The sequence below is a fragment of the Heloderma suspectum genome, chromosome 1 (genome assembly GCF_057233095.1).
Source record: "Heloderma suspectum isolate Gila_16-S chromosome 1, 16-S_ref, whole genome shotgun sequence".
Classification (NCBI taxonomy): Eukaryota; Metazoa; Chordata; class Lepidosauria; order Squamata; family Helodermatidae; genus Heloderma; species Heloderma suspectum.
Window position 1 is genome coordinate 261,492,882 of NC_139458.1, and position 26,326 is coordinate 261,519,207.

At 42.4% G+C, this 26,326-nt stretch overlaps 1 protein-coding gene across 2 annotated transcripts in view; it reads right to left on the minus strand.

Moving 5' to 3' along the window:
- Positions 1-17,341: 17,341 nt before the first annotated feature.
- Positions 17,342-26,326, minus strand: part of FOXO1 (forkhead box O1) — a 54,590-nt gene continuing 45,605 nt past the window's right edge. Inside the window, exons 2-3 of one of the 2 annotated variants that reach the window (XM_084826248.1) lie at positions 22,181-23,515; positions 17,342-20,791 (exon numbers count right to left, since the gene is read on the minus strand). In XM_084826248.1, coding sequence (XP_084682374.1) covers positions 22,190-23,515 — 1,326 coding nt within the window. In that variant the 3' untranslated portion in view covers positions 17,342-20,791; positions 22,181-22,189. Of the gene's footprint in view, positions 23,516-26,326 lie in introns of both variants that reach the window. The other variant, XM_084826257.1, reaches the window with a different exon arrangement.

The following is a 26,326-nucleotide window of genomic DNA, read 5'->3' on the forward strand; positions in this document are numbered from 1 at the left end:
TTTGTGGCTTGGTTTATTGCCTTAGGAAGTAACTATTTCACACCTTTGTTATAGAGATCCCGCAGCTAGAAGGGGGGCTGGTTTCCCATCCCTGTGTTCCCCCCTCTTTCCCAGCACAAGCATATGTGTGTCTACTCGGAAGAAATTCCCAGTTAGCTCAATGAGGCTTGCTCCTGAAATGCAGGTGCATCTGGACTTTCAGGGGAAAGGAGAAAGGGAGGGAGAGCGGGGGATGGGGAGGGAAACCTCTCTCATTGTTTGAGCAGCCCATGCCAGTCAGATGACATTTACTCCAACCCCCACCCCACCAGGAAGTATGTTCTGTGAAGCGATTTTTACTGGTTTGGAGCCCTGCATGGACCAAAGTACAGCAAAGCTGATTCCTTTTAAAAAATCCGGTTCTCTTCCATTCGCTTCTCCTTCCATTGTCACGGACCCATGGTCCTAGTCACAGATACCCAGCTTTCTTCCTTTTAGCAGTATAACTGGGAGAGTCATGTTGTTGTTGCCACTGTTAAATCATCTGGAGTCAAAAATCCTTACCGATATACATTCAAGCTTCCAGAGATCTACCGGTAGATCCTGAACTACCTTCTCCCCTTCAAACAATGTGGGGAACTGTGGTAGGTTAAAATGGATATTCATCTCCTCCTCTGGTGTAGTGTAGTGGTTTGAGTGCTGGAGTCCCCAGGGACTGTGGAGACCCAGGTTCAAGACCCCACTTGGCCATGAAGCTCACTAGGCGACTTTGGGCCAGTCACTGATACTCAGTCTTACCTACCTCACAGCGAGGTTGCTGTGAGGATAAAATGGAGAGGAGGATCGTGTATGCTGCCTTGTGCTCCTTGGAGGAAAAGCCAGGATATAAATGTAACAAATAAAATACTACTACTAGTAACAATCATAATAAGATGAAGACGAAGATGAGGAAGAAGAAGAAGGGAGAAGGAAAGTGGAGAAGGAGTGTGCTAACCCAAGGTTTGCTATGGCTCATTCTTGTGACAGGAAACCATGGTTTCCCATTTCATCTGAACCAGGTCATAGAGTTAGTAATTATTTCATCAGAATCCCTAAATATAATTTCATCTGTGTAAGTTCAATGAAACATGATTATTAACTATTATTCGAGAGAAGTAGCTCAAGGTGAAAGGACACATTGCATGTAGTTCTGTGATTCTTTGGGTGGGGGAGGACGGACGGACGGATTTAATGTACAGTCACACAATTAAGCCATTGCAAGTGCAATTTCAAGTGAAGACTGGTGCCAAGGGAGAGGGGAGTTTTACTCTTGCCCTTGTGCCATTTTTATACTGAAATGTGCTTCCCTAGATGCTAGTGGCATCTCTTCACCAGACCAAAATCCTGCATTTAAAATGGGGCCTTCTGCTTCCATTTTAAATGCAAGACCACAATGACTCCCTTTTTCATCTGCTTCCTTTCCCCCCTCCTTCTCTCTGTATCTGAGTCTTCTATTATCTTTAACTGATCTTGCTCCTCTTCTTGCCGCTTTCCCTCTTTTCATGGAGGGATCTCAAGCGCAACACAATGGGGTAATTTGATCGCTCATTATCTGTGATCTATTTAAAAATGGAACAAAGGGCATTTAGTGCAGGAGACGCCTTAGAGGGTCACAGCATCATGTAAAATGCCCACAAACTTCTGTGAAGGAGCAGTCTCAATCCCAGGATAAAAGCTCCATGTGAAGAAAGCCTGTATCTGCTCTGGGAGAAAGGATACAGGCATGGGAAGCAATTTTCAGCAGAAAAATAGCACAAGGAGAAAGAGTTAAGATGTCCCTCCCCCGTCCCCAATCCTCCACTTCAAATTGCATTCTGAGTGCAATCTTATGCATGTCTATTCAGATGTGAGTTCCACAGTGCCCGAGGGGACTTACTGCCAAGTAACTGTGAATAGGATTGCAGCCATAATGGCTGCATTGCATGTGTGCGTGTGCAAATGTGTGCATGCATGTGTGTGTGTGTGTACTCACATACACTCTATATACATATACACACATTTAAAAAAAGCAGAGGATCAAGGAACTATGCATAACATGTAGTTCCTCCTTCAATGTTACATTTAAGGTTCCTGGAAAAGCAAGGAATACCACTTGCACAAGTTACAACATAACCGTGGCCCCCACTATAGCATGGCGTAATACCCTACTGATCACGATCTGACTACACATAAGAATGGAATGTTTAAAAGAAAAGTAATCCCTAAAAATTTCACTGGGTTTGCTCACTCTACTTTTAACCCACCTGGTGTATGCAAAATCAGGGTGATTAAATAATAAAGAATGAATGAGTATTTCCCACCTTTGCACTGCATGCTTATGGAAACAGCAAGGATTCTTATACATGTTAGCCACTGTTAGCAAAGATCCAGAGAGTGGCAGTTAAGAACGTAAGAAGAGCCCTGCTGGATCAGACCAAGGGCCTATTTAGTCCAGCATTCTGTTCACACAGTGGCCAACCATATAGGCCAACCAAATGCCTATAAGAAACCCACAAGTAGGACATGAGTGCAATAGCACCCTCCCTCTCGTATTCCCAAGTTACTGGTATACAAAAGGTTATTCAAAATATGTTCCCAGTCAAAGGAGCATGAAATGTGGAATAAAATAATATTCCAAAAATAGCTGATTTTTTTGCTTCTCTTCTTCCTGTTAATAAAGATTTGAGTGGGTGTGGGGTATCAAACTGCCTTTAGAAGGTATCATCATACATTATGATTGATTATTACTATTTCTATTACTGTTATTGCTAGGGTTTTTTAATTGACTACATTTGTTTACATATGCATTTTTTTTATAATATAGCAAAACAAACAAACAAACCTACAGTTTAATACGGATAGAAAATAAAAGAGAAGAAAGATGGGGCCAGGGGGAAGCCTGTACATTTTATATTACACACACAGAACAGAAAATGAGGCGCCATTAAAATTAGCATGAAAATCACACAGTATTTATAAAGTCGAGAACAGCACACTATGTGTTGTGCAAGGTAGACAGTACCCCAGACCGTACTCACTTAGCCTTCTTCCTGGCATGATTGTTTCCTAGGTGCAGGGATGAGTTGGTGGTGGTGGTGGTGGTTGCTGTTATTATTATTAATGGAAGAATCTTGTTAACTGCAGTATGAAGTGTTACAACTCATAAACAGCTTTCCCTCCTGCGGGTTTTTGAGGGCCTTTGGGCAAGATACCCTCAATGGGCCCCCTCCCTCAGTTAGTTTGCCTTGTCACCACCATTGTCACCAACTGCAATCGCTTCTCGTCTTCTCTCTCATCATTGCAACCCACTTACTTCCTTGACAGACAGAGAGCCAGGGAGCAAGTAGGCAGTGACTTTTACCGCTCCCCCTTCTCACCACCACTGTTGTTGGGCCAGAATGAGTCAGGTGAACAAGCAGGTTGCAATGGTGAAGAGCAGGAACAAGTCCAGAGGGTTCTTGTTAGCGGACCCCTGTTGGGGTGTGGGCTCTAGGCAAGTGCCCAACCATGCCTACCCTTGACAAAGACCCTGCCTCCTCATCTCAACTAGGCCTAAAATTAATGGGTGTCCTGAGCAGGGGAAATACATAAGGTGTAGAGAGAAATACTTGTCTGCTTTAACATTATTTTTTCTGCAGTTGGCTCAAAGAATGTCTGTCTGTTAACAGTTGAAGTTGTACTTCAACTGAATAGCAAAACTGAGTGGGCAACTTATCCTTCTCAGGGGGCTTCCAGATGGAGGTCTCCTAGTGCTACCAATCAAAAAACATTGTGCAGCTATTCTGTCTTTTCTTGCTTAACAGATTTTTTTGTGATAAGAGAAAAGACGGAAGGAGCAGTGGGAAAACATAGGAGGGTTACAAATGAAAGACGATGATGTCTGGACTTCCATGAATGAGGCAGGATAATTACACAGTAAAAGTCTCACCTGGAAGCACCCTCAGACCCACTGGGACAAAACTAATGACCCCCAAATCTGCTTGGGTAATGAAAAATGTTGAAACGTGGTTGCACAGAGAACAAAAGGTACTAAAATTTGTAATAAAAACACAACCTCCCCTCAGGGGATTTTCTCTAACTGCCATGAAAAACAAAACACAGACAATAACAGATCAAAGCCAAAGTCTACAGAAGCCACATACTTTGAAGATTGGTCATAACCCTCCTCCCCCAAATCAACACCAGCCAATTTTATTGTGGTTGCTTGAGACTGACTGAATTGCTCATCTACACCAGGGCAGCTTATAGGGCTACATCACATTCAAAAACATCTCACCACAAAATCTTAACTGAGACATCAACAGCAGCAAAAAGAAACAGAGGTGGAGGGGGCATCTGTTTTTGATACAATATTTAATACAACCCTAAGTTTCTCTGGCGCTTGGTGTTGAGGCCCTGGTATGGAACGCTTCATAACGGAGGCTGTTTGGCTTCTGCAGTTCTGCATCTTCCGAATTCTGTGCAACGTGTTGCAGCATTCCCATACTTGGAAAAACCTTCACTTTCCTTTAAAAAAAAAGCAGTTTTGGAAACAAAAAGAGAGGAGCCCACTCAACCAGGGCTCCTCCTACTCTGCCCAACATCGTGCAGCGAAGCACCCAGCCCGGCTGCAATTCTGGCTGGCGTATCTCCCCCAGGAAAGGGGGGGGGGGTTCAATGAGGCCATTGTTTCTGCCTGAGCAGCTGCCATCCAACGTACAGAACTGGCTACCCACTGGCAGCCAAAGGCAGCACTGCGCTGCTCGCTCTCAAGGGCAATACACAAAGACTCTTTGGTTGAGGCCTTCTAAAAGGCCAGGAAGGAATCTTTATTCATAGTACGACTTTGTTATAGCCTGAGCATTGGAGAGGCTAACGTGAGTGACAGAGGTGCCCACCCACCCCAGTTTTAATACTATGTAAAACACCTTTGGGGCTATTGGCTTGCTGAAGGCCCATCAGTGTGATAGGTATGCTCTGGTCCTCCCCCCCCCCACTGCATCGTCCAGCTCTTTCCTCCTCCTCCACCTCTCAGGCCTGCTTGAGATTTCGCCACATTCCTACACAACCGCTCTTTCCCCTCCTTCCCTTCCCCTCAACGTAGAAACTCTCAGCAATGCATTTGGTGTGGGCTGAAACTAAGGGGCAGCTGAAAGACAACAAGGCACGCATTGCCTCCATTGGTGTAGGCAATCTGGTGCCTTCCAGAGGTGCTGAACTGCAACTCCCATGATCCTTGACCATGGGCCATGCTTGCAGGGACTTACGGGAGGTGCAGTCCAAAGCTTCTGGAGGGCACCTTGGGTAAAATCCAACATAAGTCCTATTTAGACTAGACCCATGAAAATGAATGGGGCTTCAGTTAGTCATGGCTAACTTAAATCCCATTCAGTTTGATGGTTCTACTCTAAATAGGACTTATATTGGATTTTAGCCCCCTTTGTTGCCCACCCCTGGCTTACAGGGCTGACCCAAGACATTTTGCTGCCTGAGGTGAAGTACAAGATGGTGCCTCCCCCATTCCATATACAAAAGTTGATTGGACTGGCAGTTCAGTCTTATTTCAACTGTTGTGACAAGGCATCGTCTTCCACTGCACCTGAAAGCAGGAGGCTGGTTTAGGGGCCACAGCGTAGGCTACATGACACCTACAGCTCCATCTCCACCTCGCCCCCTCAGCATCTGCCTCCCTCTGCTAGCTGCCTTCCTCTGCCAGCCCTGCACTAAAGCAAAAGCAGCTTATTTGACACCCACCCTGAGTTTGCACTGTCAGACAGGTTGCAAATAAAACCCCAGTTGTATCAAACCCCAGTGGGCCATCACACATGGCTGCTGTGCGCTTTGAGGGCCTGTGTTACAGCTTGCATACATCCGCAATTAATGCATGGTGTGGGACTTGCCTGGCTCTGTCAACAGCTTTTCTTCTAATCCAGCAGAAAGCGTGGGGTGAGGAATGAGATTATTGCTCTTTTGAACCTCATGAAAACAACACTCACTTGAGATGACCCCTGTGGGTGGTTAACACGAAAGCACCCATAATGCTTTGCGCTGCCTGAGAAGTAAAGCTAGGATCATTCTCACTAGATCTTTTGCATATGCATCATTATAATTGACAGATGCAGGCAGTATCTGAAACAGCTAGTCTGGATCCAGTACTTCATGCCCTTTTGCCCCCTTTCCTCCTTGAAAGTGTCTTAATTTAAATTAGTGATGGGCAAACTTACCCCAAATGAGTTGGTTATTTCCTCAGAAAGTGACAAATTCATCTGCGTAATCTCAGATGAGAGTTCTCCTTTAATTCAAAATCTCATTCTGTGTATATGAGTTTTTGCACATGCACAATATCAAACTGCAGTAGTTTGGAATCGTGTAATGCGTCATGACACAATGCGTCACCATGTTATGTGCCCCTTCCTGATTGGTTGTTTCTATGTGGCCTTTTAATGTAATGTTTACTCACCATTGCCGATCTGTATATAGAGGAGAGAGCGATGGATTGGTATATGGAGGTGAATACAACCTACGTGGCTGCTTGAACATGATTGGCTTGTGAAAAGAGTTTAAATGCCAACCTCCACCTAAAGCGTTAAGTAATGTCATCACATTTTCACCTGAAAGGGTTAAACCAACCAACTCAGCACATGTGCAGATATGCCATAGTTTAGATGCAGACATGCTCCGAAGCATGCAATCTATTCCGAAATTAAGAATCAATAAGATTCTTAAGATAGCGATCCAAGCTCACTACAAAAGTGAAGATTATGAACACATGAGCCGAATACTCATGAAATTCGGCAATATCACGAATTTAAATATACATGCTAGTAATAACTGAAGATCGACAAAGCAGCTGCAATGGGAAATGCAGGAAGAATATTTCTTCCTGCTCAGGCCTGTGCTCACTGTCAAATGGCTGAACACCTTTTCCAGGGAAGCTAGCCAAATGCAGAAGACCACTTACACATGGCTATTAGTATTGGGATGACATTTTTATTTTTAATCATTTGCAGAGAGGAAATGGTCAGATAAATCTACTCACCAGCCCTTGAAGCCAAAGAAGTTGACACTGCTACACAGAGAGCTCAAAGAAAGTAGCAAGATGAGAACAGACAGTAAGCAGTGGCTGAAAAGCTTTGCACACTGTTTCCCTTTCAAGGCGCAAAGACATCCACAGAAAAAGCAAGCCAAGGTTCAGTTGAGCATGAAGTGTACACAGACAGAGCCTGTCTACCTTCCCACAATTATATACCCACCTTCACTCACTAACCTGGGGTGGGCAGATAGTACATCTCCAACTATTTGGACTTCAACTCCCAGCATTCTTGGCCATTGGCCATGCTGGCAGGGGCTTCTGGGAGTTAAAATCCCAAATATCCAGAGACCTACCTTCTGTCTACCCCTGCACTAACCAACCCCGTATTTCCTACCTTCCCAGCCCCCGGTAGCATTCCAGTCACTAAGGTTGCTTAATGGGATGAATGCCAAGGTGAAAGATTATTTTCCAAGAGTGCTTTTCTATAGAAGCGCCCAACCGAAAATAGAAAGAAGAAAACATTCCTAACTAGACTGTAGGAAGTCACCAAAGCAGTCCCCAGACCACCAAAGGTTGAGTCTAAACATGGATCTGAACAGGTACAAAACCTTAAAAACATGTCTGGAAAGTTACAAATTAGCCCTGCTAGAAGCAGCAAGTCACCTTCTGCGGTGATGATCTATGTCAACCTTCCCCAAGCTGATGCCCTCCAGATGTGCTGGAATATAACTCCCATCATCTTGACAACATGGGCATGCTGGCTGGGGATGATGGGAGGTGACGTCCAACACACCTGGAGGGCACCAGGTAGGGAAAGGCTGATATACATGTACCTGTCTCCCAGTCTTTAGCACATGTACCCTCAAAACACTGACGATGCAGACCATTGACGCACAGAGAAAGGGAAAGTGACCCAGGGAAAGTAAGTAGCCCAAGGCCAGAAAATCCTTAAACACACACTGTCAGCCTATGATTGCAATCCTTCAGCACACATACAATGAGCCCCTGCCTTATTACTAACTCTGATTGAGAGATGGAAATGGCGGCCAAAAGACACTGACTTGCCCAGGGACTCACTGAAGATTCATCTGAGAAAAATCCTTCAACACGTACAAATCCTTCATCCATACATACAGAAAAAGGGCAAAGAGCACTAACTCCCTTGGAGGCGGGTTAAGCTGCTCCCTCCCATACTTCCAAGTGCCTTGGGTCATGGGGAATCCTGTTTGTGCACCCCACTGCCACACATATAGGAAAGAAGAGTGGGGAGGAAATGACCATCAGATTACAATGGAAAATTGCTGCTGTGTGCCTTTGCTAGTGAGTCTTACATAAGAAGACCTACAAGAAGAACGCAGATCTAAATCCTGCCAGGGTACGGCACAGGAAATATTCAAGTGGGGAGGGCAGTGCCCAAAAGACTGAGCCGTCTGGACAAGTGCCAAGCAATCTTGCCCAATTAACATCAGCAGGTTCTTCCTCTACACATGACTTCCCCATTGAACAGGAGTCTTCAAGTGCCCAATCTTAGGGCACTGCTCAGAGACAAGTGCAGGCCTTGTCTGGTGGTGTTGTGGCCTCTTTATTCTAGGCATGTGCAAGATTTCCTGAAGGGAGGGAGGGCCTTCCCAACAACTTGAACACACAGGAAATAAGGTAATTTAGTGCATGCAAGCACACTGGTCTCCACTGATTAATTTTCACTTATTTATGATTATTACAAGAGTAGTACTCTGTGCTCTTGAAGAAAAAATGCCAGTTCTCAGGATGGCAGACTTCATTATAAGCCTTTATTTATTACATTTCTAGCCTGTCTTTCTGCCATCATAAACTCTGGGCAGCACACCTGTGTTCCCCAGAAGATATCCCATCCAGGGAGTAGTGAGACCCAGAGCTGCTTAGCTGCATCAAGATTGCTACATCATGTACCTCCAGACCATCCCCCTGGGACCAGAAGAACTGCTGAGCTTGCAAGATATAAAAAAAATCCCAACGGGATAAGCCAAGTCCAGTATAGTGTATAGACTCATCCCTCTTGCCTCAGAGGTGGACATGCAGACATTCACCTTTATATGATCGATACCGTTGGCACAAGAGTGCCAGGAGATCAGATATTTGGGGGAATCTGATGCCCCAACACATGGGAGCTGAACCTCTTTCAGCCCAAGGAAGGAATTCCATTTCAGAGAAGCTCTCAGGGGCTGCATTTCAGTGGCTGGTGGGGCCAAAGCCAAAAAGGGCGGGGCTGAAAATGCAAAACATACCAGCATGTTGTAGCTTCAAGCTCTTACTGCCAGAAACTAAGCCTCAGGAGAGGCTTTTCAACCTTTTAGAATGGGGGGAAATGGCACAAAAGCCGGGAAGCCACCAAATGCTTGGTGGTTGAGGGAAAGGGGGCAGGACCATCTGTGGAACCCTGGAAGCCTGGATTGCGACCCCAGGAGGGTTGGATTTGGCCCCCGGGCCTGAGGTTCTACATCCCCTGGTCTACCATACCTGCAGAGTACCAAAACAATTAATCCCAAAGAAGCAATGAGGCCCACTTTTTTACAATGCTAATATTCTTAATCATTGCAACTTGGAGTTATCTGGGACCAAGATGATCTAGTGTCCTTCCCCTTACTTCAGCCTAAGAGTCATCCACCTACAACTGGGATGCTAGAGAAATCCAAGATGGATTCAAATAAGTTTGGATTTCTATGAATTCGACCCACTGATTGCGATATACAGAGGACAAGACTGCCTTCCTGGGAATGCCTGTTGGAAAAGATAGGCTTTTAGTAGGCACCCAAAACCTAGGAGGGTTGGCACCTGCCTAATTTGTAGTGGTAGGGAGTTCCAGAGAGTGGGCGCTATGATACTAAAGGTCCTATCCTGAGCCAGGGTGATTTGCACCTCTGAAATCTTGGGTACCACTAGGAGAGTTTCTCCTGATAAGCACAGGATCAGGAGGCGGGCCAGTAGGGGATTAGGTGGTTTCTTATGTATCCTGGTCCTGAGTTGTTTAGGGCTTTGTAAACGAGTACCTAAACCTTAAACCTGGCCTGGCAGCCAGTGCGGTTCTCTCAGCAAAAGTGTAATACGCTGGCAATAAGCTGCTCCCATTACCAACCTGGCCACATCATTCTGCACCATCTGCAGAACTGTGACAACTGTGCTAGATCAATGCTAGTGCCAGAACAATGAGCATCCCACAGACTATGCATCTGCTCCTTCAGGGGGAGTGTAACCCCATCCAGAGCAGGCAACTGACCCAGTTCCTGGACATGGGAGCCACTCACCCCCAGAGCCTCAGTCTTGCCAGGATTCAGACTCTGTTTATTGGCCCTCATCCAGCCCACCACTGCACCCAGGCACTGGTCCGAGGCTTGCACAGCCTTTTCATTTTATGTCATGAAAAAAAGTCAGTAATTTTATATATGTCTGCCTGGATAGGAATTTGGGGGTGGGGGATAGAGTAGCAATATGGCCAACCAAAAATTGTCCAAAGTGGGCAAGTCTACTTATTTTGGCAAGATTCCCCAGACTGGCTATTTTAGTCCAACATCATAGTTTTAAAATACAGTAGAATATCCAACCTAACTGTAGAATAATCCATCTTTTAGCGATCTAAGTAGTCACCTCAGAACACTGAATGTGCACTCTCTCCTTCTCCCCCACTCTAAATTTCATCTCCAATGAATTACCAGAGGTTGGCAGTTAAATACTTCCAGACCTATTTCTGGTTCTCAAACAATACCTTCCTTTGGAAAACATTAGTTTCCTTTCACTAAATAACTCCACTTCAAGACAAGAAACGTTCTTAGGATAGTTTCCTTTAAATGTGTTGCTCAGTGTTTAGAATTCGATTCCCTCCTCAGATCCAGGAAGCAGAGCCCCTAATAAAAGCTGTTTCTAAAGGGGGAGCTGAGGAAATATAGAGGGCATCTCTACACCAGCCTAAAATCCTGCATTTAAAAAGGGGCTTTCTGCTTCCGTTTTAAATGCAGGATCACGACTCCCTTTATCATCCACTTCCTTTCCCCCCTCCCCTTTCCCCCTTCTCCCCGTATCTGAGTCTTCTATTATCTTTAATTGATCTTGCTCCTCTTCTTGCCGCTTTCCCTCTTTTCATGGAGGGAACGCAAGCACAACACAATGGGGTAATTTGATAGCTCATTATCTGCGACCTATTTAAAAACGGAACAAAGGGCATTTAGTGCAGGAGATGCCTTGGAGGTTAATGGTGTCATGTAAAGAGTTCGCAAACTTCCGTGAAGAAATCTGAAATGCAGGATAACTGCTCCATGTGAAGAAAGCCAGAGCCCTCTCTGTTCAAAGGGATTTGGGTGTGGAACACTTTAAAGGACTGGCATCTCCTCTTCCTGCCCCATCACTTTTTCATTTTGTATCAGTATATTAGACTGTGAGCCTGCAAGCAGGGTCCATCTTTTCTTTTAATTCCTCTCTGTATAAAACTTAGAAAAAATTGAGGTCCTTTATGATAGTGACAATAGCAATGATTATTATGATAATCAAAACAAAAGCCCCCTAAAAGCAAAACCAAAGAATAAACCATTGGAAGCAAAACCCATGCTATATTAACCGTATTAGAAAATGTGAGTATAAAGCATTATTGGCAAACAGTCGATTTCATAGAAATAAATTTTATTGAGGCATAGGTTTTCAGCACACTTCTGGACCCAGCAATGTTAAAGAGCTGTCCACCTGCCTGGGATCAAAGGACCGTTACATTACATGCCACTCCCAGTTCTCTGACCGCACTGTATGGTGCACATTTTCAAGCATTCATATCGCATACATGTTTCATTTATAGGTATATGTAGTGTGCGAAGAGCAGGTAGAACACTAAATCAATTCTTCTCCAGTGTATGTGCCATGGAGAAAAGAGCACACATATCTAGAGGTTATTGCTGCTCCTGCACTCAAGAACGGAAGATGTTGTTACTTCCCTATCTTACAGACATTATGGAGGTTACCTGGAATCCGCATTCTTAATTGCAAGGTGGAAATTCCCGATCTAACAGCATTCAAAGTAGCTTCATGAGATTTCAGCTAAGAGTAGAACATCCAAGTACATCTTGAATTTATTCAGTGCTCATCACTGCTTCAAAAATCAAGTCTCCCACCTGCATCACCCCTTTTTTAGATGAGCAATACAGATTGGACTTGATTATTAATTATTGTGCAGTACTTTTGTTGACAGCAAACTATTCTGGAAACAGCGGTGGGATTTGAGCCCAGTAACACAATCCCTAATCAGCTAAGCTGGATTGTGCTCGAGAAAGGAATAGGACATGGAAAAGCTGATAAAATGTGAATATACCACACTGTTTTGAGGCTTTAATTTGTTTTTATTCTGCTTAATTGCTTTTGTATTTTGCTACAGTTATTTGTTTTTATAATATTGCATTCATATGTTTGTGTGAAGCGTTTTATTTACATTTTTGTAGACCACCCTAGAATGCTTTCAATTAAGGACAGTTAAGCAGTATTTTAAACAAAGAAATCCTAACTTGTCTCAGATGTAGGAATGAACTAAGTAGGAAGGATACTTAGGAATAAAAATCTTGTCTACAAGGCAAACAAACAAAAGGCAATACAGAAGGGAGATAATTTTAAATAAATCCAAAGTTAGATAGTGGATGGATCAGGATTTCCAACATCTACAGGCCTTCTTTCAAACATAGAAATATGCAGAAGAGATTAACTAAATTTGGGGTGGGGAGGGGAAGAGAGAGCGGTTAGCTGCCTATTTGCATGTACATAGAATCATATTTCCTGCTGAAGCGAATCTTTGGGTCCTTTCAGATGAGGGCTCTTTGCGCTAGCAGTTAGAAGGCATCGTGAAGCTGTTCCATCTTTTTCTCCTAAGTGGATTTTCAGAGATGAGGGAAAGATGGAAGAAGTGGTAAGAAAACACAGAAAGGTCACAAATAGAAAACAACATTGTCTGGACCTGGTAAGCATCCACGAATGAGGCAGGGTGATGGCACCATGAAAGTCTCACATGGAAGCTCCCTTTCAGTTCTGATCCCGCCACCAGGGCCATTCCTTGTGGCTGGAAGTAGTCACACACTCTGCTGCATCTAACTGTTCAATTCCCCAGATTTAAGGCCTTTCTAAAAACGGACGGTATCCTATACTGCTGCTGCACCTCCTCTAGTTCTGTTGTGCCAGTGGGACCCACCACTAGTGCAACAGGAGCTAGCACTTCCTAAAGCAACCCGGGAAATGAGCAGAAATGCTTGTTTGTGGAATGGGACAAGTCAACAGCTCTCCCGTCTGAGAGCTCTGATGGCTTGCCCCATTCTGGAAACATGCATCTCCACTTGTTTCCAGAACTGCTAGCTTCCCATTGTGCTAGTGGTAGGTCCCGCTAGCATGCAGGCAGTGTAGGATACTGCCCAAAAGTTTTCCTTTCGCACAATATGCACAGTTGTAACTTGTTGGTTGTGGGAGATCCCAATGTCCTTCCACAAGGTGTCTAGAATGCACAGCGAATGTGAGAAAAGGTCCCATGAGGTAGAGGACCCAAAAGGCAAAAGCCCAGATGAAAGGAGGCCCAAGGAAAGTGGTAGAGTAGGCATCATCATGCGGAGCAAACTGTACATGGTATTATTCATGGTTTTAAAACAGCATACTTAAACTGGCCACTTTGATCTTGAAGAAAAAGCGGTGGTGGTGGTGGGAATCTGGAATGGGCCCCTGCAGCAGTTTTCTGCTGAAAATTGCCCCCTCCCAGGCTATTTGCCTCCAAAGGTGCTGTTTACAGGAAGACAGTGGGACAACAGGAGTTTGAGAGCTGCCAGGCCTAGGCACATACAAGGCTCTGGGCCTTTAGTTGCAGACAATGGCTATGCCAGGTCTGAGCGGACCCCAGGCAAGGTACTGTCTGGGGGTCATCATATGCCATCCTGGCTGCTCTGCAGTTGCTATCCCACTTTCTCCCCCCTCCGCTGGTACTCCACTGCTGCTGTCTTACTTTCCCCCCATGCTCCACTGCCCTCTCCCCCAGTGTCCTGGACACTCCATTCTCCCCCCACCCAACTTTCCAGGTGGAGGTGTGAAATTATTGTTTAGTCAGGCAGGTGCACTACACAGCAAAATGCCTGCTGCCAAGGCTCCAGACATGTCCCACCAACTTCAGTTCCCCCAAAGTCTGGAGGAAATGAAGATGGCAGGTATGGCTAGAACAACTTTGCTATGCAGTGTGCCTGCCTAAATGTTAGAATAAAAAAGAGATGCCGTGTGGTGGCAGGCATCAGCCCTGATATGCAGCTGGCCAGGCTGGGTGATGCTGCTGCCCATTTCCTGTCACCACCCCCAACATCTGCCCCATTTCCTCTGGCAGATTGGAAGTGGGGCCAGGCTGCAGAACCCTGTACCCCAAAGCAAAGCCCTAGCAGACTCACTGGTTGCATAGAAAAGTGAACTCTGCTGCCTGTAGCTTCCAGCAGCACTCCAGCATTGATACTTTTGTAAGGGGGCATGCTGAATTTCACATATTGATTTGAATTAAGCAGCCAATTCTTTCACAGGAGGGTGGTAGTCACTTCTATTCTAGGGATGTCTTAGTTCAGCCTTGAACATCTGCCTCTCTCTCATTCTCGGTGTATGTTGTAAAATGGAGTTATAACAACCTACCTCAAAGTGAATTTAGTGGAGAAATATTCTCAGCCACCCTGAAAATTAGATGTAGAGATTGGCTACAAATAAGACTTATCTCAGCCTCATTAAATTCTATTCGGTACTCATTACCTACAATTTTGGTAGACTGCAGGATGTTTCCTGAACAGTTTAGTTAATGCTAATTAATTCATCCTCCATAGATTATAAAGTGTCCCAACAAGCATAGTAAATCTCCCTGGCTGCATATCAGCAGGCCTAAAATCATCTCACTGCTGTGCATTTTTGCTGGAGAGGTATTTTTGAATTGTTCTAAGCAGATAGTTTGGGATCAGGACAGCTGGTCAATGTTAAGATACTTGGCTCTGGTTTTATTAAGCTAAGCAGGATGACAAACCTCCCCCCCCACACACACACAATAGTATAGCACAAAATTTTATTCCCTAGTATTTTCTGCAATGGCTTATGCCTTATATCAGGAATTCTTTTACAAGAATAAAACTAACCACCCGTCAAACCTGTCACTCTGAAAATAAAGGGGGTCTATAAGAGGAAGCCAGAAGCTTTATCTTGTGATTCATTCTTCATTTTCTTATGCATTGAGTCAGGTTTGTATTTGTCAGATTTGTTCTTGAGAAAAAACTTTTAATCTGCTATGAGGAAGAACAGCCTCTCACTGCACTTTCAATTTTTATTGAGCATGTTTTGGTTTTACAAGCCCAAGCAAGATCATTAGACAAAGATAAAATTAAATCTTTGAATAAAATAACTGTCTTGTGAGCTGAAGCTGAATACAGACAAGAGAGAAGTGATGTTAGTCTGGAAGCTAACTGTTCTTCAAGAGGCAAATTTGCCTTGACTGATGAAGTAGAAATTACTCTGTTGGAACAGTAAACTGCTTGAGATCACTCATGTATTCAGCTACCAGTGGGCATTTGTGGCAAGGATATCTTTAATCAGCTACACCTGCTATGCCAGCAGTGTTCTCCTCTCATCTTTGTCAGGCATACCATGCAATGTCTAGGTTTGACTACTGGAACACACACCACATAGGGCTGCACTTGGAGACTGTTTCGAAGCTTCATCCAGTGCAGAATGCCTCACCCATTCTCTAAGAATGTGGGGAAGCACAAATATGAAAGCACAATTACAGCAACTGCACTGGCTTTTTCAGACCCAATTCAAGGTGCTGGTTTTGACTTTCAAAACTGCAGACTGGAACATGCACTTCACAGAGAATACCTCTCTGAACCCTGTCACTTGCAGGAAGGAAGGAGTACGACATTTTCCAGTGTTGCTTTGAAGTTGTGGAATGAACAGCCCAAGAAGGTGCACACCTTAGATTTTTAAAGGAAGGCACATTGTCTTTTCTTTTTTAAGTTGGCTTTTTGGAATCAGCACTTCTTCTGTGGTGTGTTATATACATGTTTGAATATGTTTATATTTTTTAATAAACTGTTGGATTTGTGTTGTTTCCAAGCTGCCTTGAGCTCAAGGAATACCCAAATAAATACATTTAAATTAAGCCAACAGGTTCTTCTCAGATTTCAAGTCATCAAGGAACACCATTACATGCTTTCATTACTCATAATAGTTCCCCATCACACAGATTGCACGTTGGTAAGTGCTGCTTGTGTCTCTGCCCAGTTGTGCTTGCCACGCCACTGCAAGTACTTGTAGTATCTTTGTAAAACACTAAATGAGGAGCACTGTGAAATCATCCAAGCACGCTTCATCCCAGCTTCCTTTCCAAGTACTCCACCATGAATACTGGCACAAAGCTCTAATGAAGAGCAGAATCTGGAATCTTAGGATAACTAGCAAGTCAGCTAAAGAGGAGACTGCCCAGTTTCTTAAACCACAGTTTAATAGATCATGGTTTATAGACAGTCCTTAAACCACAGTTTCCTAGTTCAGACATCATGGGAAACTGTGCTTTAAAATTAGGAGGTCTTCTTTGCAGGAGAGTGCACAAGAGGACAGGAAGGGGCTCAAGGTTGTTGTCTGTTCATGTGCAAACCAACATTTCAGGGAGCAACCCACTGCATCTGAACTGGGTCGAGTCTCCTTTTTAGTGATTTCATTTTTCCAAGTCCAATAATGATTCCTGTTGGCTCAAGTGGTGGAGTATTTCGGAATAAGGGCACCAAAATACAACACAAATCCGAATTCCACACTTGGAATACACTATGACAGTGGCACAGTTATACTGCTGTTGTACAATTTGGAGTTCTACAGATTTCCAGATCTTTGCTTTAGGGCAGAAAGTCTCACACCCGCACATGTTCACATGGAAAGGAGTGTCAAGAAGCATTAGAGGAAAAGGAACGCAAACAATTCCACATGTGGTTCACTGAATGCATTATTGGATTTAGAGCTGGGAGATCTGAGCTCAGCCATGGACTTACTGGATAGCCTTTGGAAAGTCACTCATTCTTAGTCTCAGCTCCCCATATATAAAATGGAAATATTAATTATCTATTTATTTATAAAATATATTAGGTCACTTTTCCAATAAAAAAATGCCCAAGGCACCATACAAAAAAAAAAATAACCTACCTCACAGGATTACTGTAAAGACAAATTAGAAAGAGTTAAAGCCCTTTACACAATTATTTGAATGATTACAAATAGTAACAAATAAACAGAATCCTTTATCAGCATACAAATAATCATATGAAAGACAACACCATTAAAGCAATGTATATACATGTATGGCTTTATACAAACCATTATTTTATGTTTGGAAAACATCAGGCACTTTTCCACAAATATCCAAACGATAGTCTGAAGTGTACAGCAGTGGCACCACCATGTTCTTACAATTCACACAAATGACATGTAAAATATTTGCATGTCAGTAGTGCTGCTTGGGTAGAAAGTGGGGGGCATGAAAAGAGGGAGATCCCCTCCATAAAGGACTTTTAATGCAGTAACATTTCTTTGCTTGCATGAACCACAGCATTACTTTTAGTAATTATAAAATACAAAAAAGGTCATCTTATTTAAAAATTAGTTATAAATTAACAAGCTTGAAAATTTCATGTGAATTTAAAATCTTAAAAATAAAATAAAATAGCAACACCGATCCAGTTAACACCGATCCAGTTGAACAAGTGCAAACTTAAGGTTGCAATCCTAAAACACACTTACTAGGAGTAAGCCCCACTAAATACGGTGGGGGTTACTTCTGAGCAAACATGCACAGAATTGCACTGTAAGACTATTAAAAGAACTGGTCCACCTTAATCATATTTTCTTCTCTTCTTTAGGGATGTTCTATTGAGTTGTCAGCATTCAACAATACATTAGCTTACCAATTTATGCAACTTGTCAGTTTATCAAAGCAGAGGTCTCCTTAATGCAACTATTAATACAACATACAGTAGAAACAATACATTAAATTGGAACAGTTCTATTGTAGAATACACTTCTCAGAGACCAAGAGAGGGGAGGAAAAAGCCAAAGACAAGGCTGTTTGGTAAACACTCTGCACATTTCACAAAGCCATCATTTACATTTTTTAAAACTAAAATACTACAGAAATTAAGGTCTATGTAAAAGCATATTTTATCAACTGTCACGTAACTTTTGTTTCATCCTACCACCTTTATTATATTCTAGGTCCTCTTGCCCTAGAAGTGTGTTATTGAGCACCAGGCCCAGGTAACAGAAGTTGTCAGTGTCCAAAGAGAGTAGGGGTTTCTTCACACCTGGGCAGATGGTATCAATATCCTATTTGTTGGGAGCTTTTGTGTGCGCGTTTGTTTTATTAAACATAGGGGAGCATTTAAAAATGGTTCCCAGGATTACATGGTAGAAGTTTCAGAACATTGTCTGAGTGTCTTAATATGTTTAGAGTGGCTATTCTGCTACTACTGATATGCTAATAGTAGGTAAAATACAGCTGCGCACTGGGATGCAATGCATGAAAATATAACTGAGCACAGGGACTTCAAAACATACCTTGCTGGCTCCAACAGCCACACCTCTTTTCTTTAGTTTCCCTCTGCCCCCCACCCTAGCTGGGGCACATGATATATTAAATGATTTGTGGGGGGAGGGGAAGCTAAGCTACTGGAGCAACTTGGGAGAGAGGAGGAGAGGCATAAGGCAGCAAACATGTGCTGCCTGGCCAAAAGGAGCTTCTGACTGCCTACAAAAGGGTGAACATATTGGAAGGTGCCTCAGGGGCTATGCCCTAACCCAGGGGTGCAGAGCCTCTTTCAGCCCAAGGGCCGAATTCAATTTCAGAGAAGCTCTCAGGGTCCGCATTCCAGTGGTGGGCGGGGCTGAAGGCAAAAGTGGCAGGACCAAAACACAAAAATACCAGTATGTAGTTGCTTAAAGCTCCTACTGCCAGTGACTAAGCCTTAGGAGAGGCATCTCAACCTTCTAGAATGGGGGAAAAAATGGCACAAAAGCCCAGAACCCCCACCATTGGGGGGAAGAGGGCACAGCCATCTGGGAAACCCTGGAGGGCTGGACTGGGACCCCAGGAGTGCTGGATTTGGCCTCCGGGCATGAGGTTCTCCATCCTTGCCCTAACCTACCCTCCATTAAAACCACCCATGAGAGATGCTCATCCGTTCCTCTTAAAAACATCTAAGCATGAGGATCCCACAACTTCCCAACAAATAATTCTATTGTCCAGCTATTCTTACAGTTAGTATCTCTATACCTGGATTTTGAAGATGGGGGAAAGTAAAGATGGATGATGCCCAGTGAAGTGAGTATGTTAAGAAGCTACCAAAATTATAGCTTGCAACTTCGATATTATACATAGTTATTAACTTACATGTTGTAAGGCTGCTGTTATAAAACTCTTCAAAAAGAGCACAAAACTGAGGCTCCTCTTGAACATGTAAGTTTTTGAAGGAATAGGTCACTAAACACCAACTAAAACTATTGTTATTTATGTAACTAGACCACACAGCTTGTGACTCAGGTTCATTCCTGACAAATATATTCTTATACCATAATGTAGCATAAAGCAGACTCTAGCTCTCTGAATATCTTTAAAAGAAAATAGAAGGCATTAAAAAAAAAAAGAAATGGGAAACCCTATAATTCAGAACAAGTGAAACAAAAATGGATCAGTAATGAGAATGGTAAGAAACTGAGACGTTCTTGTCCTTGGGGTAACAAATTTGATGAAACATTCATAAAAATAAATATGAAGATGAAGATCTGTACATACCATTTAACAACACTTAACACTTTGGGGTAGTCAGTGTTAATATAGTAAGATAAGTTATCTGTATGTATACACCTACAGATCACCCTCGTGCCAGGAAAAACACACACACAATGATTTTACATTTAGAAGGCTTCTCTTTAGAAATCTAAAGAGTGCCAATATAAATTCTCTCCCCTTAATCTTATTAAAATACTGTATACAAAATGTTACGAATGTTGTTAAGTATCTTGGATTCTGCAAATGTTTTAAGGAGCTTGTATAACAATGTAGAGATAATAAAAATAGCTATATGCCTATTATAAAATTTAAGTTGATCAATAAAATCAATCAGTCAATCTAGAAGTCAGCCCCACAATAACTGTACTACATGATCAAAAACATAGATGACAAAGCTTTCAAACTGCTCTCTGATGCGGAAGTCTAAATGGCCAACAACATTGGTTAGATCTTATTCAATGATGTTCTCATACAAAATGTACAGCAATTGTAATACACTTAAGGCAGTGTCCACAGTTCTTCATGAGTTTAGCTGATCAAAAGATAAATTGGATCAGAAGTGAATGAAGGTTTAAAACTACCACAGTATTAACAGTTTTAACCTTTTCTTGGATCTAATATATTCCTAAAGAAACCATTTTACTTCTACATCTTATACTTTGTGCAGTCAATGCACAACATGATGCACAAATGTTTTCTGCTTTTCTATGACATTGTGTTGAGTTTGGCACTTCCAAATAAAGACACTTCCAATGGCACATTCCTTACTTACAGCAGCAAATAACCTGCAAGTATCTCACAAACATCATGTACAGGAAAAATCTATCTGCTGCCAAGTCTGGCAAGAGAAAAAAAAAAACATTACAGAAGAAAATGCAAAAAGGATGAAGGACATCTTTGGACTCCCTTGCTCAGTTCCTGCAGTCAGAGATGTTTGAAGTACTTTAAACTGTAGCCTAGGATAACAGAAAGAAAACACACAATGACAGAAAGCAAACACAAATATTCAAGACTGCAAGATACAATGTTATGCATACAGTGGTATCCAAATACCTAAGAGAGCCAAGAATGAAAGATTCCATCTCTTTAGGAAGCGCATCAATGTTTTATCAATGCAAGCCAATTAAAAAATAATAATATTGGCAAATCCATATTGAATGAATTGTTGTACGATTTCTCAATCTTTCCCACCACTTATTCAGAGAGGACCATTTCTAGGGAGACTAGTTTACTAGATGACTGCAATCACACTGATTGCAAACTTTTATTTCCTGTACAATAGCTGATGCAATTATCAAAACCCTCTTCAAGCCAACTGACATTTCACATGTTATACCTTGGAACAAAAAGTACATTTATAAAACAATCACGATGGCTTGGATCTAACATTTGCAATCCTTCATTGAGAATGTGGGGGCAGATCATACCTCAGAGTCATTTATGTAGTTCACTCTTTCCGTAGTTTCTCAGCAAATTTTAAGGGTAAAAATTTAAGTTGAATCACATGACATTTTGTTATCTGATGACTATTTGATGCCCTTTGAAGAACTGCCTTCTTTGGCATAGTGATGAACCTCACACAGTGCAGCTTATGTCCTGGACACTTTCAAAATGAAAGCTTTGACCCAAGATACCAGACATGGTAGATTTACAGCATAAAAAAGAGTGTACACAGACCATTCCATCCCTTCTAATTTGTTAATTTCAAAAAGTTGAAAATGAAGAGCAAGTCATTGTGGTAATTTTGTAATCAAAGTATGCCTAGATCTCATGCATGTCTATTCAGAAGTAAGCCCAACTGAGTTCAATGGGACTTACTCCCAGGTAAGTGTATATAGGATTGCAGCCTGAATCTTCTTTCTATCTGGAAGCTAATACTAGAAGCCAGAATTTTCCTCTCTTATTTCCATTCAAAAATACTTCTCTTTATTTTAAGGATTTATATCTCATCTTTCAACAACAAGGCAAAGTTATTGTTGAAACTTTCCCTTCTAGAACTTGGCCCTAATAATACAAACAAACAATGTAATGATATTTGCTTACAATCTTTGGTGTGTAATACCTTCATTTCCTTCTCCCTCCTTTGTCCAATTTCCTTCTAGTGGGGATATTCCTTTTACATTGCTAACATCTGGCTTTCACAGGCACTTTTGGGTCTAATAACTTCACAACAGGGAAGGGTTTTATATGCTCAGCTTCTCTGCTTAATGCTACATTATGATGGAAGAAGCCATACCTGGTGAATTTTGCTCTGCCGCATAACTGCTAAAGGCAGGCACAGGAGTATTCTTTTAAGTGGAGAAACTGATTGCATATGTGTAAGTAATAAAACACAGGAAACTAACCTTCTAGACTTATCCCGACACCCAGCTGTGTGTTGTTGTCTTAACACCATGCGACAAACTTTGGTTAGGCAACACACTGTCAAAGTTAAAATCTAATGTTTCCCCATCCATGAGGTCATTACGAATTATTGACTCCATATCACAGTCCAATCGTTCAATAAACATATCATCTAAGTCACTAGGGAGCTTCTCCTGATGGAAAGAGACAATTCCCACTCTTCCATAACCATTACAGCTGTTCACAGTGGTGTAAGGGTTTGTGCTGTTCATCTGCATTGGGTGGCTCATAGGCACTTGTACTGAGGTTTTTGCTGTGGATGAACGATTTAAACCTGAAGCATGAGACACAGTGCTTAGAGTGAGAGACAAGGTATGGCTGTTTACGACTGAGGTTGGTTGGACATGTCCTTGGTGTGGGTGGGGACCAGGGGCAATGATTTTGTTCTGGGACTGTTGGTTGCCATATGGGGATATTGCAGAGTTAGTGGCCATTAATACATTTTGCCCCAGCACTCGGCCACTAGGCTGGGAAACATGAGTATCTACAGATGCCAAGATATCATTGTGCGGTGGTGAATCAGAAGTAAGCAGCTCCTTCAGAAGTCCTACATGGCAGTTATATTGACTAATGTTTCCATAGCTCGATTTACTGTCTTGAATAGCTTGCATAGGTATCTGCGACAAGGAGCTCATGCTAGGCTGGGCATAACTGTATTTCCTGTAGTCTGCATTTGGTGAACCTATACTTGTGTTGGATGAAGTGTATGAATAACAGGGAGATTGCTGCATCATGGTAGTGGGTGGAGACTGAGTTGATCCAGTCAAAGATGTGTTAGGGGATAAAAGATTGAGGTTATCCAACAGGTTTTCCATGTTTTCTGAACTGCTCATCTCAGAAAGGCTGGGCAGAGTTGAAGCCATTTTGGTTGTTGATGGAGGGTAGACCATGGAGTGTACATCCCCTTCTTCAAGGTCATCTTGTTCTGACAGGATTGTACTAGCATTAGAACTGGCTCTAGATCTAAAGGTACTCCAATTATTATCGAAGTCATCATTACTGTGAGAGCTGGGGCTTGCAGGCCATTTTGAGAACTGTGCACCTGGACTGTCACCATTTCCGTCTTGACCCGCTTGAAGAGCTGCTTTTTTCTTTGCAGCTCTACCTCTGCTTTTTGCAAACTTGCTGCTATTGTCCATGGATGCAGCCCTTCTCCTGGGAGACTTGCCACTTTTGCCTCCTTCTGGGTTGAGCATCCACCAAGAGCTTTTTCCCGTTCCTTCATTCTGTACTCTAATAAACTTGCTGTGCAATGACAGGTTGTGACGGATTGAATTCTGAAAAAGAAAACAGGGAGTAAGAAAAATACTGTTGCTCTATCCCAGTTATTTATCCTAAACAGACAGCCCATTCCATCATATGCATAATAGCTATAGAAACAACCTCATTTCCCAATGCAATATTTCACTTATCCCCATAAACCAGTTATTTACCCTAAACAGACAAGCCATTCCATCAAATGCATCATCACTAACAAAAGAATCTCATTTTCCAATGCATTATTTCACTCATTTCCTTCTTTTGTTTAAGAAAAATGAGAAAAGAATTTCAATATCACTATTGTGCCTAGTTTCAAATGTAAGTCATCCTATGGATATAAAAATGTACTGGGATCTCGTCGTGGCTGTTTCTGTATGTCCTTGAGATTGGAATGCTAACTACTTATTACAGTTTATTTGTGCCTGGCTCCAGTAAGGTAGAGATTTGCCAATATGACTTTTAAAAAACTTTATTTATTACCTATTATTTACCTTTTAAAGATTCTATGAAACCTAAGTAAAATCCAAGACAGAAAGAGGCTATTTTTATGCTGTATTGGTCTTGAAACCTAACCCCCAAACTACTACAACCTGCCCCTCCCCCATAATCCAATTATAACATTGGTCCAGTTGTCACAAGTTGTTCTCAGAGCAATTAATAAACATATAAACAACCTCATTTTTATTCCACCTGATAAATTGGAAAATTATTTTATGTCAGATGTTAGTTTTCCAATCCATGGTTTGGAATACATCATAGTAATGTACAAGTAACCAATAATAAATGTTGGATTTCAGAGTAAATACCCCTCCCCCCAAAAAACCTGCCATAAAACATATAGTGTGAGTGAAAGCACCAACACCTCAGCTCAATTAAAAAACCATTTTTATTTAACAAAAACTATCACTTGTTGTTAAAAGGAAAGGCCGTCTTTAAGACCTTATGCATTCCTTATTATAAACACCATAAATGAAACCAAACAGCCTTAGCTCACACCGCCCCCCACCAACCTCCCCAATTTGCAGTTCCACCATTTTACCTAATATTTAAAATGGTCTGCAATCAAATAAATCAGCTAAAGTTTCAGTTGATTACAGTGACCAGTTAATGGATGCAGCTCTACAATGTCTGGCCAAATATTAATCTTTCTTTATGTCCAATACATTGTTTAAGCTTATCTTGCTTAATACGCACGTATTGGCAAAAATTATAAATACTACTGTGTGTGACCAATGTGAAAAAATTTCATAAAGGTTATGGATCTTCAACATTTTCCAAGACTGCTTATTGAAACTGATACTACACACTGAAGTTGGACAGAATCCCACTCTTTAAAGAAAATACACTGGTATTAAGATAACTTGCTGTTCTCTGGGCATCTCTACACCTGCAGTTTATTGCACATTTATGATTGGGCAACTCACAGAAGTTTGTGGGTCCAACACATGACGTCGTCATCCTCCAGTCATTATCCCACCATTCCCCCCTGCCTATCCCATGTTATCCTCAAATGGAAAAAAAGTGGTATTTTCCCAGTCCAGGCAACAGGAGTACTGCGCCATTTCGGGTCCTCACCATTTTCATCCTGCAGTCCTCAGAACAAGGCAGTAGAGTGACAAAGCAGCATTTCACTAGCATGCCCTGATGCACATTCCACCGTAGAGAGGAAAATCGGCCCGGCACGCCCAGCCTGCTGGAATGCCCCCATGAACTGCATTCCCGGAGGTTGAGTAAAAGGCAGAGGCATTGGCAAAACACGGAATGGGAGGATGGGGAAGCATGGGCGGTGGGCGGGGGGAGGCTGTCTGTATGTCAGTCATAGCCCAGCCACCGGTAACATGCGAGGTGAAGGAAAGGGGCAGGAACCCAGGAGGAATTATCGCAATGCCTCCCAGCATGTGCAATGGTTCTTCACGGAAAGGTGGTGATGTCTCCAAGTGGCATCACCACCCCCATGAAAAGGAAGAAAACAAAAAATTACACGATGAGGACAGCCATCTGAAGAGAACGAGCCAATCCCACAAGGATACCAGATGGGGGACGCACTGGTATTGATGTGGAATTCTCTACCCATGTGATGGAGCCCTCTGACAAATTCTCAAGTTCAAGTCTGAGCAAAAACAATGAGAATAATGGGAGAATGATAGCCAAATCTTCAAATAAAAGGCTGTGCTTTTTTGCAGTATCATTCTGACAGAGTACTAAATTTATAAGGGCTGCTTCGCATTTTGTGCAAGGTCCACCATCCATATGTGATTTCATCTATTCTTTGCTTGCTGCTTCTGAAAGGTTCAAGAGATGTGCTTTGAGTTGTCAGCTGTCCCTCTCCACCCAAAGTAATCAGTTGTTTTTAAATGTGCCTGTTTTCCATCTCAGTTATGTAATAAATTTATAGCTTTTAGGGGGTTTTGCTCGATCCTGTATTCTAGTAGCAATTAGCTTGTTAGGTTGCCAACTTCTTAGCATATTGATTTCATTATTCTTTGTTAATTATAGGGCTGGTGCTCTTTGTTGATTTTAGAGATTCAATGGGGCACAGAAAAGGAGGTATACTGGACCCAAACTAGTAGGTGCTTTCAAAGCTAAAGGAATCATTTGAATTATATTCTGAACAGCATATGTAGACAGCACAGAACACTGCTGTAATTTGCTCCTCACCTCCCATCAAGGTTCAAGGAGGTGAGCCTCTGGGCAGTATCCAATGCTCTCTGTGTGCTAGCAGGACCCATCGCTAGTGCAACAGGGAGCTGCAGATGCTGAAGCAACCAGAAATGAAATTCTGCTTATTTTTACAGTTGCTTTAGGAAGTGCTAGCTTTCTGTTGTGCT